Genomic DNA, 15,000 nt, shown 5'->3' with positions numbered 1-15,000 from the left:
CCCCTGCCCCCCCACCCGCCCCCAATTCCCCAATCTTGACTCTGCTGTTCGTTCACGGCAGCTTGCCCTACTGTAAGTCAACCAGGAAGTTGCATAAGATTCCATGGCGGACTTGTATTAAAACAGTTGTCCAAGTGGTAGCACTGGTGACTTTTCTGACTTGAGAATATCAGCACTGTTCCGTTGGGAGCATAACTCCCCCCCTTTTGGGGGAAAATTCCCTAAAATGGTGGCCTGCCCTGCCAGAGACAGGGACATACTAACAAGGTTGGAGGGACGGAGGGAATGCTGATTTTCTCAAGTGAGCGTTGAGAGGTTTTCAAAATGAGGTCGGGGTTAGGGAGCGGGAGGAAGAGACTGTTCTGTAACTCCAAACAGGGCTCAATCTGCAAATTCATGACATGCCCGAACGGAGAGAGAGAGAGAGAGAGAGAGAGAGAGAGAGAGAGAGAGAGAGAGAGAGAGAGAGAGAGAGAGAAAGAGAGTGCAGGAGAGAGAAAACCAGGCACACAGATGAGGAGAGAAAGAGTCGAGCTATGTTAGTGGGGGAGGGTCAGCAATGGAACTGCAGAGAGGAGAGAGGGAGAGAGAGGGGGGAGAGTGATAAAGAGAGAGAGAGAGAGAGAGAGAGAGAGAGAGAGAGAGAGAGAGAGAGAGAGAGAGAGAGAGACGGCAGCACAGCAGTCAATCTAGAGTCCAGGCCCACAAAGGGGGGGGCCTCTTCTGAGGCTGAAGTCGGTACTCACCTGTGCCCGGCGTTTTTCACCAAGCTGCCCGGACCAAGGGGGAGGGGGGGGGGGGGGGCAGAGAGGTGTGTGTGTGCACATAGAGAGAGATACGAGAGGGAGGGAGAGAGAGAGAGGGGAGAGAGAGAGAGAGAAAGAGAGAAGAGGGAGAGAACCACAGAGCACAGAGACCGGTGAGAGGGGAGTGAGTGAGGATGGAGTGGGCCGGGGGGACACAGCCACAGCCCTCCATCACTGCAGCCAGGAAGCTTCTACGACGACAACAACAACAACAACCAGCACAGATACCATACCACAACCACACGCTACGTCATAAAGCGTTTGTGACAACATCAACTCCTGTTCCCTAGAGTTCAGTGTTTTCACAATCCCCCCCAGTCCCCCTTGGGCAACATTAGCATTCCCGGGCCTAGTAGCACAAACACACGACTATACAATGGAAACGACGCACTCTCTTTACTCTCCAGCGATAACACACCTGATGAAGCTAATCAAGCCGCCTGAGCGTTAGCGTTAGCGTACGAGGGAAGGGGGGGGGTGTGGGGGGTTCAGGTGTGCTAGGGCTGGGCTACAGCAACAATGTGAGACCCTGAGGTGCCCCCCCCGCCCGCCCCCCAGGGAAACAGAGTTGAGAAACTCTGCTTTCGAAGTTGAAGTCTGCGAAAACTCACTTGTCCAAGTCGATGTCCAGGGCTTTGTGGGGGTCGTTGGGGTCTTTGTCGTCGTCGTCGCTGGGTAAGGCATTCTGACCCCGGGGGAGGGAGAGGGAGAGAGAGAGAGAGAGAGAGAGAGAGAGAGAGAGAGAGAGAGAGAGAGAGAGAGAGAGAGAGAGAGAGAGAGAGAGAGAGAGAGAGACGGTACAGCGTCAGACACAGAGTAAACACCGTCGTCACAATTAACATTCCAGTAACTAGGACAGTAATTGCTGGTGTCCTGTATGAACCGCCATTATCCCCCTCCTCCATCCAGTGAAGAGGCCAATTGAAGAGCGGTATAGGTTAAACTCTACCTTATGACCTTAAAAGGTCATAAACGCCTTACGAGGTCTAAAACGGCTGAACCAATGAGCTGCACAGGCTGTGGGAGAGGCGAGAGGTCATGTGACCGCGGGTTTGGCGTAGTCGGCGGGGGGCAGATGTCGTGGTCGTAGTCGTGAGCCTTGAGGTTGACGGAGGAGACTGGCGGTGGCCTACCTCTGGCATCTCCTCCGTGACGATGTCCACCATGTGCGCGGGGGTGATGTCCTCCTCGCTCTCGGGCCCGGAGTCCTGCCTCCTCCCCCGGCCGCGCTTCTCCCTCTTCTTCTTCTTCTCCTTCTTCCTCTTGTCGGCCTTGTCCTTCTGACGACGCTCCTCCTCCAGCTTCACGTACTGGTCGGACATGGGCAGCCCTGGGGGAGAGAGGAGGGGGGGAGCAGGGGGGCAGGGAGGGGAGAGAGAGAGGAAGGGAGGAGAGAGAGAGACAGCAAGGAGGGGAGAGAGGAAGGGAAGGACAGAGAGAGGAAGGGAGGAGAAAGAGCAGGGAGTGGAGAGGAGAGCAGGGAGGGGAGAGAGAGAGGAAGGGAGGAGAGAGAGAGAGGAAGGGAGGAGAGAGAGAGAGGAAGGGAGGAGGGAGAGAATGCAGGGGAGAGAGGGGAAGGGAGGAGAGAGAGAGGGGAAGGGAGGAGAGTGTGACAGAAATGGAAGGAACGAGAGCGTGACACAAAGAGAGGGCGGGAAAAGTACTCTGGTTAAGTATGGGTGCTGCTACACTTGTGCAATGACAACCAATCATGATCAACGCTGCAGGTCGAAGGTCGCGGTTCAGATCCGCTGGCCAGGCGAGACAGGACTGACCTGGGACTTTGAGAGGCACGCTGAGGTCAATCTGCACCACGGGGATGTGGTCCACACCCACGCCGTCCTGGTACACCTGCACACACACACACACACACACACACACACACACACACACACACACACACACACACACACAGTAAGGGTCAAGTCCACATCGCCAGTGACACACTAGTGATGGTAGTGAAGTGGCCATGTTGGCTGGTCTCACCTCCGGTCCTGAACCAGAACTCATATATCTGACACTCATAACTCACATATATCACTCACATACATCACTCATATATATCACACTCATAACTCAAATATATCACTCATACATCACTCATATAACTCACCTTCTGAGAGGAGGGGGAGGCTTTGATGTAGAAGGGGTTGTTGGCCTGCTCTTGTTTCCTGACCTCTCTCCTCTGGGGGGGGGGGGGGGGGGACACATTAGGACAGGGTTAATCACATGACTGTATTTGGCCAGACCCTCCACTAACTAATCCCGTTTCGCCTTTATCTTGCTTACTATCTTCCCCCCCCCCCCCCCCCCCGGGGCAGCGGGTCAAACGTACCCTGGCCAGCTCCTTCTCGTCCACCTCCTGGCGGGGCCGGGAGTGTTTGGGCTCCTCCCTGGTGAACACGGCTTTGGGCTTCTCGTCCTCAGACTCGTTGTCAGAGGGAGGCTCGTTGATCCAGGCGTCCAGGTCCAGTCTGGGGAACGCAGAAATAATCATCATAATATTACAAACAAACAGGGATGTGTTTTGCGGGTGTCTTCAGTAGGGGGTGAGCATCAGAACATGAACAACAAACCAATACACTATGGTGTGAAGTCGTTTCTGATCTTGTGTATGGCCCTAGACCCAACATTTGCATGACAGATTGTGTCCAAAGCTTGTTATTTTCTCAGTGTCTAACTCTGAATGGTTTATATAGTGCTTGTATAGTGCTTTTCCTGCAAACGTTGGAAACTACCGTATTTTCCGCACTATAAGGCGCACTTAAAAGCCTTTAATTTTAAAAAAAAACGACAGTGCGCCTTATAACCCGGAGCGCCTTATATATGGATCAATTGGTTAATTTGTTGATCCATACTGGTTGTACACGGCGCTCAAGGCGCTCTGTCAAAATGTTTCAGTACGACTGGTAAACTACAAAGCCGCACCGCTTGCAGCATTACGGTAATCAGTAAACACCGGTATACTGTGCTTACTCACAGTCCCACACCACAAGACCCCAAGTAAAGAAGACTAAACAGAGTTTCCGAGGGAACAAAGTGAGATTCTTGGTGCTTTCAACTTGAAGTTTTAAAGTACCCACTCGATATAATAAACAACAGTTTAACGATCACTAAACACTTATCATTTGTGTATTGGATTCATTATTCTCGTTTGCCGGAGGCTACCGGTAAGGGAGGGTTGACTTGTAAACATAGTTTCGTTTTAGCTCGTGTTCAAAAGCAAGAACTGTGTGTTCATCTAGTTATGTGTAGTTATGTGTTTTTAGCATGTCGATGTTCTCCGAGTATGTTGTCATGTTATTAAAATACAGTTTAGACCTTCGTAGCGATGTGTTTTGTTAGCTGTTAGCCGCTAGCAGCGTTTGTTGTGGTTTGGTCAGAGTCACTTTTCTCCCATTCAGTGTTTGAGGTGAACCAACATTCAAATACGCCTGTCGTGTTCAATCTTTCTCTGATTTGAATGTATGACACATCATTTGAAAGCTTACAATCTGTAGTTTAAGCATGTGTAAAAACTGAAAAAGTACGTTGCACATTTCACCAGGAGCTGTCACATATTGGTTGTTGGTTATAATTGTATAGCCTATTGGTTGTTTTCTGATGTTGTTTTGCTCTGTTTGTAGTCTACTTGATGTATTTTTATCAGCTGTTAAATCACCACAGCGGTTAATCCACTAATAGAGATAATAGCAGATTGAAAATGCTTGTAGCTAACTACTCTATATCTCATGGTTGCAGCTATTGCGAATTGCTATTCACGCAAGTCAGCTGTGAATCACCGCAGGTCCTTGACGCTTGTTGCAAAAATGGATGACGAACGGCTGATACTTGAGGTGGAAAAATATATATTTTTGACAGTGGAGCAGGTAGAACGTTGACGGTGACAACGCTCAGGTGGAGCTTGGACAACGGGAAGTTGACACAACACCGATGGAGAGGTGACTCAACGCAGTAGGTGGAGCTTGGGCGTAACGCAACCCCAGTCAAACGTTTGACTGCAGTATCTATTCTATGCGCCTTATAATCCGGTGCGCCTTATAATCCGGTGCGCCCTGTATATGAAAACAGTTCTAAAATAGGCCATTCATTGAAGGTGCGCCTTATAATCCGGTGCGCCTTATAGTGCGGAAAATACGGTAATATAGTGGATTAGTGGTCTACAGATATACAAAATGACGTCTGATGTTGGGTATGCACCAGAAGCCTCGTTCAACAGTGAAAATTTGAGGAGGAGGAGGAGGAAGAGGAGGAGGAGAGGAGGCTAAACTCACCCTTCAGGGACAGGCACCTTCTTCTGGGCCTTGGGGGCCACGGGGTTGAGCTCCCCGGCGAACAGGGCGGTGACCTCGTCAGCCACCTCCACCTCCTTCAGCTGCAGCTTCTGGATGTACTTCACCAGCTGGAGGATGCAGGAGGCCTGGGGGGGAGAGAGGGAGAGGGCCGGCCGGGGGGGGGGGGGGGGGGAGGGCCGAGGGGGAGAGAGGGCCGGGGGGGGGGGGGCCGAGGGAGGAGGGGGGGAGAGGGCCGAGAGGGCCAGGGGGGGAGGGCCGAGGGGGGGAGGAGGGCCGAGGGGGAGAGGGGGGGGGGGGGGGAGAGGGGGAGACTGGGTCAGGTTTCGCGGTCGTTCACACACGATCCAGAGAACGGTATCGGCGGGATATGATTCACGTCACGTGAAGTGAAGGGAGGACACTCCCCCCGCTCTACAAGAGACTTGAAAACGGCTTCTTTTCTTTTAATTTTAAATTTTAATAATTTTGCCATTTAGCAGACGCTTTTATCCAAAGCGACTTACAATTACGAATTACAGGGACATTCGCCCTGGAGTAACTGAGGGCTAAGTGCCTTACCCAAGGGCACACTAGTAGTGGTGTGGCTTCAGGCGGGATTTGAACTCACAACCTTCCGATCCCAAGTCCAACTCACTATCCACTAGACCACCACTACCCCCTTTTCTTTTTTCTTTTTTTTTCTTTTCTTCCTTTTCTAGAAAATACCATCAATTGAAACAGTTTTTTTTTTTTATCTAGAACTTTCTAACTTTCTTTTCACACACTTGAACAGCCTGATTGCGGTCAGATGTGGGCGGAAAGGTAAGACCTGTGAGACGGTGGTGTGTGTGTGTGTGTGTGTGTGTGTGTGTGTGTGTGTGTGTGTGTGCGTGTGACTCACCCTCTCCTGCACCTCCAGGTTGGCGCTCTGGACGAACAGAGGCAGCCTGTCGACGAGCAGCTGGCTGGTCTCCTGGGCCCGCTGGGCGTCTGGCGCCCCCTCCTGGCCGCCGCGCAGCACCGTCGCAAACAGCTTGGCGGCGTTCTGCACGTACACGGCCTGGATGTGACCCGGCAGGGTGGCCACCTTGGGCCGCAGCATGGCCTCCAGGGTCGCCATGGGGTCCTCCAGGTGTCTGGGGGGGGGGGGGGGAGATAGAGAGGGGGAAGGGGAGAGAGAGAGAGAGGGAGAGGGAGAGAGAGAGAGAGGGGGGGGAGGAGAAAGAGACAGAGAGACAGAGAGAGAGAGAGGCAGAGACAGAGAGAGACAGAGAGAGACAGAGAGAGAGGGGGGGGAGAAAGAGAGACAGAGAGAGACAGAGTGAGAGAGAGAGAGAGAGAGAGAGAGAGGGGGGGGGAGAAAGAGAGACAGAGAGAGGATGAAGGCTGAGCAGATAAGGAGCCATTTTGAAACAACAACTGCCTTCTGGGCCTACTGATCATAAAGGGATGTGTTTTGCAGGTGTATTCAGTAGGGGGGGGTGAGCAAGAAGATTATCAGAACAAGAAGATTATCAACAACAAACCAATACAATGATTCTAAATCGACAAATCAGAAGCAATCCATTATTGTGCGTGTCTGCGTGTGTGTGTGTGTCTGCGTGTGTGTGTGTGTCTACGCATGTCTGCGTGTGTGTGTGTCTGTCTGTTTGTCTGTGTGTGTCTGCACGTGTGTGTGTCTGTTCGTCTGTGTGTGTCTGTGTGTCTGTTTGTCTGTTTGTCTGCGAGTCTGCGTGTGTGTGTCTGTGTGTCTGTGTGTCTGTTCGTCTGTGTGTCTGTTTGTCTGCGAGTCTGCGTGTGTGTGTGTCTGCACGTGTGTGTGTCTGTGTGTCTGTTTGTCTGTTTGTCTGCGAGTCTGCGTGTGTGTGTCTGTGTGTCTGTGTGTCTGTTCGTCTGTGTGTCTGTTTGTCTGCGAGTCTGCGTGTGTGTGTGTCTGCACGTGTGTGTGTCTGTGTGTCTGTTTGTCTGTTTGTCTGCGAGTCTGCGTGTGTGTGTCTGTGTGTCTGTGTGTCTGTTCGTCTGTGTGTCTACGTGTGTGTGTCGTCTGCGTCTGCGTGTGTCTACCGCGTATGTGTGTGAGCATGTCTTCCAGGCGTCCAGTGTTCCTAAACACACACACACACACACACACACACATACTTACTCAGAGAACTCCCCGCAGATCCATGCGGCGGCGTACAGCACCTCACAGATGCCGTTGCGCTGCGTGTTGCCGGTCAGCAGGTGGGCGTTGTCCAGCAGCGTGGCCATCTGGGCCACGGCGAACGCCCGGATGGCCTTCACCCGGATGGCCACGTCCAGCATCTGGGACGCGATCAGGTGGCCGTGCCGGGTCCCCTCCAGACGGGTCAGCTCCACCAGGATACTGATGTACCTGAGAGGGAGGGAGACAGACACAGTCAGACAGAGACAGAGACAGAGACAGGGAGAGAGAGGGACAGAGACACAGACACAGACAGAGAGAGAGAGGGACAGTCAGAGACAGACAGAGACAGACAGACAGACAGACACAGTCAGACAGAGACAGAGACACAGAGAGGGACAGACAGAGACAGAGAGGGACGGACAGAGACAGAGAGGGACAGACAGAGACACAGACAGAGACAGAGACACAGACACACGCAGACAGACAGACAGACAGAGACAGAGACACAGACAGACACAGATGCAGACACAGACACAGACACAGTCACAGACACAGACACAGACACAGACAGGCACAGACAGAGACACAGACAGAGACAGAGACACAGACACACGTACACACACGCAGACAGACAGAGAGACAGACACACATGCAGACACACACACACACACGCTGATAAGAGGTGTAGCCGACGCATACGCATGCAATTGGCGTGTTAATTACGGGGGTTCCAACACCACACACTCCAGTCAGGCCTCAACACCACACACTCAGTCAAGGCCTCAGGGAGACACAAGCAGACTTGTACACACACCACATGTGTGTATGTCATTTAGCTGACGCTTTTTATCGGAAGCCACTTAATTACAGTGAGTGCATATATTTGTCAGTATATACAGTCCCCGGCGGGAATCGAACCCACCACCTAAGCGCTGTTAGCGCCACGCTCTACCAACTGAGCCACAGAGGACCACACCGGAAGGGTGTTCCATCCACGTGGCTAAAGGAAAATCCAGGCTTATTATGATGAAGTTTATGAAGTTTCGAGAGACTTATTTTTTTTAAATCCGGGCTTATTTTGAAGCCTCGAGTCTTGCGAGATTTCTCAGAAATAAAGCCTGGATTTTTCCTTTAGCGACGTCCATTGAACACCCTTCTGGTGTGTGAAGGCTGCCCTGGTTCTGTACTGACCACTCAAAGTCGGTGATGTACTGACCACTCAAAGTCGGCGATGTACTGACCACTCAAAGTCGGTGATGTACTGACCACTCAAAGTCGGTGATGTACTGACCACTCAAAGTCAGTGATGTACTGACCACTCAAAGTCAGTGATGTACTGACCACTCAAAGTTGGTGATGTACTGACCACTCAAAGTCGGTGATGTACTGACCACTCAAAGTCGGTGATGTACTGACCACTCAAAGTCGGTGATGTACTGACCACTCAAAGTCAGTGATGTACTGACCACTCAAAGTTGGTGATGTACTGGTAGTTGCTCTGGCTGCAGATGTCGATGATCTTGGTGAGCAGCTCGTCTCTGTAGGTGGTGCCCTCCGCCTTGTCCACGTGCAGCATCAGCTTCTTCACGATCTCCATCAGGTTCTTCTTGGACACCTGGGGGCGCACGCGCACACACACACACACACACACACACACACAGACGACACACACAGACACACACACACACACAAGTTCTAGACGTTATTGTCTATTTTTGGATGTGTTCACTTTATATGGTCAGACACAGGAAGGTAGGACGTATAAATGTGTCTTTGTATTCTGGATTCCCCATATATGACATCCTGGTGTTATTGCACAATGATTCAAGTCTGAAAATCGCCATCCATGTCAAAGTATGTGTATTCTGGGCGATACATTCTATTTCCTCTTAGCTCCTCCTGAAACGATTTCCCACGTGCCGTGACGTACGACATCTCATACGGCCACAGAGCTCCGAAGCGTGACGTGAACAGCCAGTTCGTAAAGCCCAGAGTCCAATATAAGCCGAGACAACAACTCGAGTCGAACGACTTTTTCAAACATATTTTATTTAGAATTGCTCCCAGCTATTATGACATTTTCTGCCATTCCCAAATAGCTCTGTGACAGAGTAACTTCACCACTAAGTGATTCCGTTTATTTACAGAGTGGTGTTTTGTTTAGTTTTTTCAAGGAAAACCAGCTTGTGTGGGCCTTTTTAAGGCTTAATCACAGTCATATAGAAGTGATTCAGAAACCACTCAGGGCAGCGTAGCAGTGGGACTGTGGCTAACCAGAGCGGCGTTAGACAAACATCTGAACAATGCCCGTCCCTGAGCTGTTGGTTCGGCTCCCTCCTGCAGGTACACACAGCACCGGTCAAAAGTTTGGACACACTTTCCCATTCAATTGAATGGAGGAAGTGTGTCCAAACTTTGGACTGGGTACTGTTAGTTACGGGTGTGGTGAAGACTATGGGCTGTTTGTGTAAGCGTGACTCAAATCAAACTGTTACATCATATCATCCCGTCTGATTTCGACGGACCGTTCAAACGACCGTTAATGACCCCAGACCTACGTACCATGCCGTAGAGCAGGTCGAGAGCCCGCAGTCGGATGGACTCGTCCTTGTCGTCCAGACACTGGAGGATGAGGTCCTTGTGGGACTGCACCGACTTGGGGTGGGTCTTCAGGATCTTGGACATGGCCAGCAGGCCCAGGTACTTCACTAGAGAACGAACGAACGAACGAACGAACGAACACACACACACACACTCAGTGGCCCTGGTAGTACACACTCTAGGGCTGGCTGCTCTACTTCCCCATGTATTACTACAGGCTCTAGTCTACACTACAGAGAATGCACTACTAGCCATACTGTACACATTAGGAATTTTATTTTTCACCTATTTTAGACAAATGTACTGTGCTTGTGGTAAAGTTGCTTTGGATAAAAGCGTCTGGTAAACGTCATCAATGTGAATGTTCACGTCCACCTCTTTGTCTCTAGGCCACTAGAGGCTGATCTCTGGTCAGTGAAGCCACCCCGGAAACGTTGAATCTCCACCTGTGTCCCTACGCCTCTCTCCTCTACCTAGGCCTCTCTCCTCTACCTTATCTCACACTGTGACCTTCCTCACACACTTATCGTCGTGGGCAGTGTGTTCATTAGGAATGCCACGGACAGTTTCACATAGGGTTAGGGTTTCACATATCTATATTGTGACTACAGTCTAGTTAGTACACACTGTAGGCTTGACTGACTGACTGACTGACTGACTGACATCATCCTTATATCATAGTGTAACATGCATTGCATTGCTTATTTATGACTACAAATTAAAAGAAAACACAAAGGAAAGGAAAACACAAAGGAAAGGAAACACAGACAAACACTGAACGATGGAGACAGACAGACACGTACACGGGACAACACACACGCATGGAAGGTTTTTTCTTTTTTGTTTGTTTGGTTATTTTTACACCCCCAATTTGAGTCCTAGGCAACTTCCGCCGCTACAGTGTAACAACCGGACGCTGAATCATGGAAAAATATAATTTTCCATCCGCTGTCCAGATGGTTGTCGTTCACCTCAGGTACCTCTGGTTTCAGGAGTGTCAGCAGGGGGCAGGTAAAGGCCAATGGACACCTCTGCTAGTTAAGTCATGTTAATGGATACCTATGCTAGTTAAGCTACTTAAGTCATGTTAATGGGCGATAACCTGGCCCGGGATCCGTCATTAGAACTCAAAAGAAAAGCAAAACCTAGAAGCCCCGGGGCGCTTAGGTGGCGTAGCGGGTTGAGCGTCGACCACGTAACCGCAGGGTTCCCGGTGGATTCCGGCCGCGGACATGTCCTGCATGTCTCTCTCACCCATCCTTCCTCTCAAAATCGGTACTGTCTCTATCGATACAAAAATAAATCAATAAAAACTAGAAGCCCGGGGTCTAGCGTCTAACCTACTACTAGGGATGGAACGATACATCGCCAGACGGTTCATCGTCGACACGAACATGTGACGAGAATCGTATCGCGGACCCAGTTCTCGTGAATCGTATGGAATCATGAGTTGAGTGTATCGTTACATCCCCGTCTACTACACATCACAAGCTACGCACAGCGGGGAGGGGGGCGGGTCCAGATAACTCGAATCACCAGCTGCATCATTGTCTACTGAATAACTCTCCAATCGAATATATTGAAACTAGGTTCACGTGGTAAGTGGACGTCCGAATCACACATCACACCCTACCTCGTGACAAAGACGAGGACAATAGTGGCTTATGTGTGGAGGCGTGTCTACACGGCCCTCTAATTGAGACCACCGAGAGAAAGAACTTCGAGTTATGCGGATGTTTTGGGGGGGATCTAGGTTGGTGGTCAGCTAAATGGGTTTGGACTGTCAGGCCACTCTGAAACACGCAGACAATGAGAGAATGACACACTGCAGGCATTGACAGAGGGCTCACAGTTCTGGTCCGAGTCTTCGATCAGGATTCGCAGTTTCTGCACACAGAGCTGAGAGAGAGAGAGAGTAGACAGGAAGGGAGGGGGGGGGGAGGGAGGGAGGGAGGGAGGGTGAGAGAGAGAGAGGAGGAAAATGTCATTACCTGTTACGTCTTAGCATTTGAAAAACCAGCCAGTTCGTCCACAGAGCACAGAGCGTCGGAAGAACAACATGAGACAAACTTGATGACACGGTTGATGATGCATGTTTCATGCACTTAAGCGGCTCAGATAATAATACATTTTAGTCACAATTTCACTAGCCTGTTCGACCTGCAGGGGCTCATCTACTGAAAAGTGGTTGGGACAGACTTACGTATGATTAAAGTAACAAAAAAAAGAAGAAAGATGTAAAAACATGCGTCATCAAACTAGAGAGGAAATAGTTGACATGGAGCCACAGGAGGGAAGAGGCTGTGAGACTAACCTGAATACTAGCACTGTGATTGGGCATCCCAGACGACAAGGAAATCAACACTGCAACAGAGGAGACACGTACAGTCAGATGCTACACACCAGGCAATCAGATCCTATACACACCAACCACTCTTAAAAACCTGGAAACTTGCCAATGGACACAAACACATTTATAAACTGCAATCTCAAAGTGCCCTGTGATATATATTTACTGCATCAGGAAGTAAACCAAAACCCCTCTCGATAAATCACAGTAAATAGGACATGTCGTGGTGGGCGTAGTAACAAGAAGAATGTTGTGGTTTTTATGTGTTGTTGTTGTTGGTTTTTTTGCTTGATAAGCGAGGCAGAAACAATTGGGCTAGTTCTCCCAATAAATCTTCCGTCACAACCGTGAGGAGTACAGGGTGTGGAGAGCTAGAGACGCCTGGTCTACTTAGCTACCAAGGGAACATGTGAGGAGACCGGTACTGACCTGCAATCACAGTGTTGACACATTCATATAGAAGAGACATAGCAGAGGTACTGTGAGGGAGGAGGAGAGGGGGAGAGGGGGAGGAGAGGAGGAGAGGGTGAGAAGAGGAGGAGAGGGTGAGAAGAGGGAGAGGAGGAGGGGGTGAGAAGAGGAGGAGAGGGTGAGAAGAGGGGGAGAGGGTGAGAAGAGGGGGAGAGGGGGAGAGGGTGAGAAGAGGGGGAGAGGGGGAGAGGGTGAGAAGAGGAGGAGAGGGAGAGAGGAGACGGAGGAGAGATTATTATTTTCATCACACAACGTTTGTAGTACAGATGTGACTGGGGTGAGATGTCTCTGGGGTGATATCTCTCTGGGGTGATATCTCTCTGGGGTGAGATCTCTCTGGGGTGAGATGTCTCACCTGTGGATGAGGTTGGTGAGAGGCTCGATTAGCTTCTTTCCCAAGCGAGGCTCCAGGGGCGTCAGGGCACCGAACTGAAAACACACACACAACGCCGTTACACACAACACTGTTACACACAACGCCGTTACACACAACGCCGTTACACACAACGCCGTTACACACAACGCCGTTACACACAACGCCGTTACACACAACGCCGTTACACACAACGCCGTTACACACAACGCCGTTACACACAACGCCGTTACACACAACGCCGTTACACACAACGCCGTTACACACAACGCCGTTACACACAACGCCGTTACACACAACGCCGTTACACACAACGCCGTTACACACAACGCCGTTACACACAACGCCGTTACACACAACGCCGTTACACACAACACCGTTACACACAACACCGTTACACACAACACCGTTACACACAACACCGTTACACACAACACCGTTACACACAACACCGTTACACACAACACCGTTACACACAACACCGTTACACACAACACCGTTACACACAACACCGTTACACACAACACCGTTACACACAACACCGTTACACACAACACCGTTACACACAACACTGTTACACACAACACTGTTACACACAACACTGTTACACACAACACTGTTACACACAACACTGTTACACACAACACTGTTACACACAACACTGTTACACACAACACTGTTACACACAACACTGTTACACACAACACTGTTACACACAACACTGTTACACACAACACCGTTACACACAACACCGTTACACACAACACCGTTACACACAACACCGTTACACACAACACCGTTACACACAACACCGTTACACACAACACCGTTACACACAACACCGTTACACACAACACCGTTACACACAACACTGTTACACACAACACTGTTACACACAACACTGTTACACACAACACTGTTACACACAACACCGTTACATACAACACCGTTACACACAACGCCGTTACACACAACGCCGTTACACACAACACCGTTACACACAACACCGTTACACACAACACTGTTACACACAACACTGTCACACACACACACAGAGACACTTTCAGCCCTGATGGGACAACAGCTCTTCATTTCGTGCACGAGGCACAAGCAATAACTTTGTCCGCACGCACGGCTCATAAATCTCACGAAAAAACGTATCAAAATGAGGCTGGATTGTTCCTTCAGCGACATTGATGGAATGATTTGTTGACTTTAATTGTTTTTATTGTTTTAGGTTTCCAAGTGCCAACTGAACATCTGGCCAGGGACTACGGACTTAAACTAGCCTTATTGGCTAACTCCGGCATATTGCATTCGTGTCTCATATGTATTTTAATATGCACTAGTTTAAATAAACAATAAACTAAACTAAACTAAACTAACCCCGTCCCCCCCCTGTCCCCCTCCTGTCCCCCCGCCTGTCCCCCCCCTGTCCGCTCACCAGCTTGATGATCTTGATGAGGACCCAGTTGTTGGTGGAGGAGGTCATGAGCTTGAAGAACAGGGGGGCCAGAGACAGGTAGTTCTTGGGGTTCCTCCTGGCCAGCTCGCAGATGACATTGACAGCTGCTGACTGCACACCTGGTTGGGTGAGGGGGGAAATACATGAATTTAATGTTACAACTGTGTATTGATTTTTTTATATTATGTGGTGGCTGTTGTAGAAAAGCAATTGACCATTCGAGGGTGGGGGGTTGTGGACTCATTTACCACTGTACAGTAGTGATGCTCCGATCTGATCGGCGCCGATCGGTATCGGCCGATATGGCCTTGATCGGTTTTGATCGGAGTTCTCAAAACGGCCAAAATAGGTGAAACAAAATGGCGTCGCCAGTCTGGAAATATTACACAGTGTCGGAAAGAGACAACAAATATGCCGTTTGTAATGTCTGCTCAAAAGAAATACCTCGGGGAGGAACGCACGCAAGGTCTTTCAATACCACGAATATCATATGGCATTTGCTGCGTTCGTCGAT

At 50.1% G+C, this 15,000-nt stretch overlaps 1 protein-coding gene across 1 annotated transcript in view; it reads right to left on the bottom strand.

The window, feature by feature from the left end:
* Positions 1 to 15,000, bottom strand: part of ap3d1 (adaptor related protein complex 3 subunit delta 1) — a 35,963-nt gene that overhangs the window by 12,956 nt on the left and 8,007 nt on the right. The window contains exons 7-22 of the mRNA XM_080537109.1: positions 14,466 to 14,605; positions 13,004 to 13,077; positions 12,607 to 12,656; positions 12,142 to 12,191; positions 11,678 to 11,726; positions 9,789 to 9,934; positions 8,693 to 8,841; positions 7,224 to 7,454; positions 5,982 to 6,216; positions 5,081 to 5,226; positions 3,142 to 3,280; positions 2,920 to 2,991; positions 2,582 to 2,657; positions 1,940 to 2,136; positions 1,418 to 1,491; positions 747 to 770 (exon numbers count right to left, since the gene is read on the bottom strand). Of these exons, the coding sequence (XP_080393235.1) occupies positions 747 to 770; positions 1,418 to 1,491; positions 1,940 to 2,136; positions 2,582 to 2,657; positions 2,920 to 2,991; positions 3,142 to 3,280; positions 5,081 to 5,226; positions 5,982 to 6,216; positions 7,224 to 7,454; positions 8,693 to 8,841; positions 9,789 to 9,934; positions 11,678 to 11,726; positions 12,142 to 12,191; positions 12,607 to 12,656; positions 13,004 to 13,077; positions 14,466 to 14,605 (1,852 nt within the window). The remainder of the gene's footprint in view (positions 1 to 746; positions 771 to 1,417; positions 1,492 to 1,939; positions 2,137 to 2,581; positions 2,658 to 2,919; positions 2,992 to 3,141; positions 3,281 to 5,080; positions 5,227 to 5,981; positions 6,217 to 7,223; positions 7,455 to 8,692; positions 8,842 to 9,788; positions 9,935 to 11,677; positions 11,727 to 12,141; positions 12,192 to 12,606; positions 12,657 to 13,003; positions 13,078 to 14,465; positions 14,606 to 15,000) is intronic.

The sequence above is a fragment of the Nansenia antarctica genome (genome assembly GCF_963989245.1).
Source record: "Nansenia antarctica genome assembly, chromosome: 7".
Lineage (NCBI taxonomy): Eukaryota > Metazoa > Chordata > Actinopteri > Argentiniformes > Microstomatidae > Nansenia > Nansenia antarctica.
The sequence above is the reverse complement of the archived record's forward strand: the minus strand, read 5'-3'. Positions and strand labels throughout refer to the sequence as shown.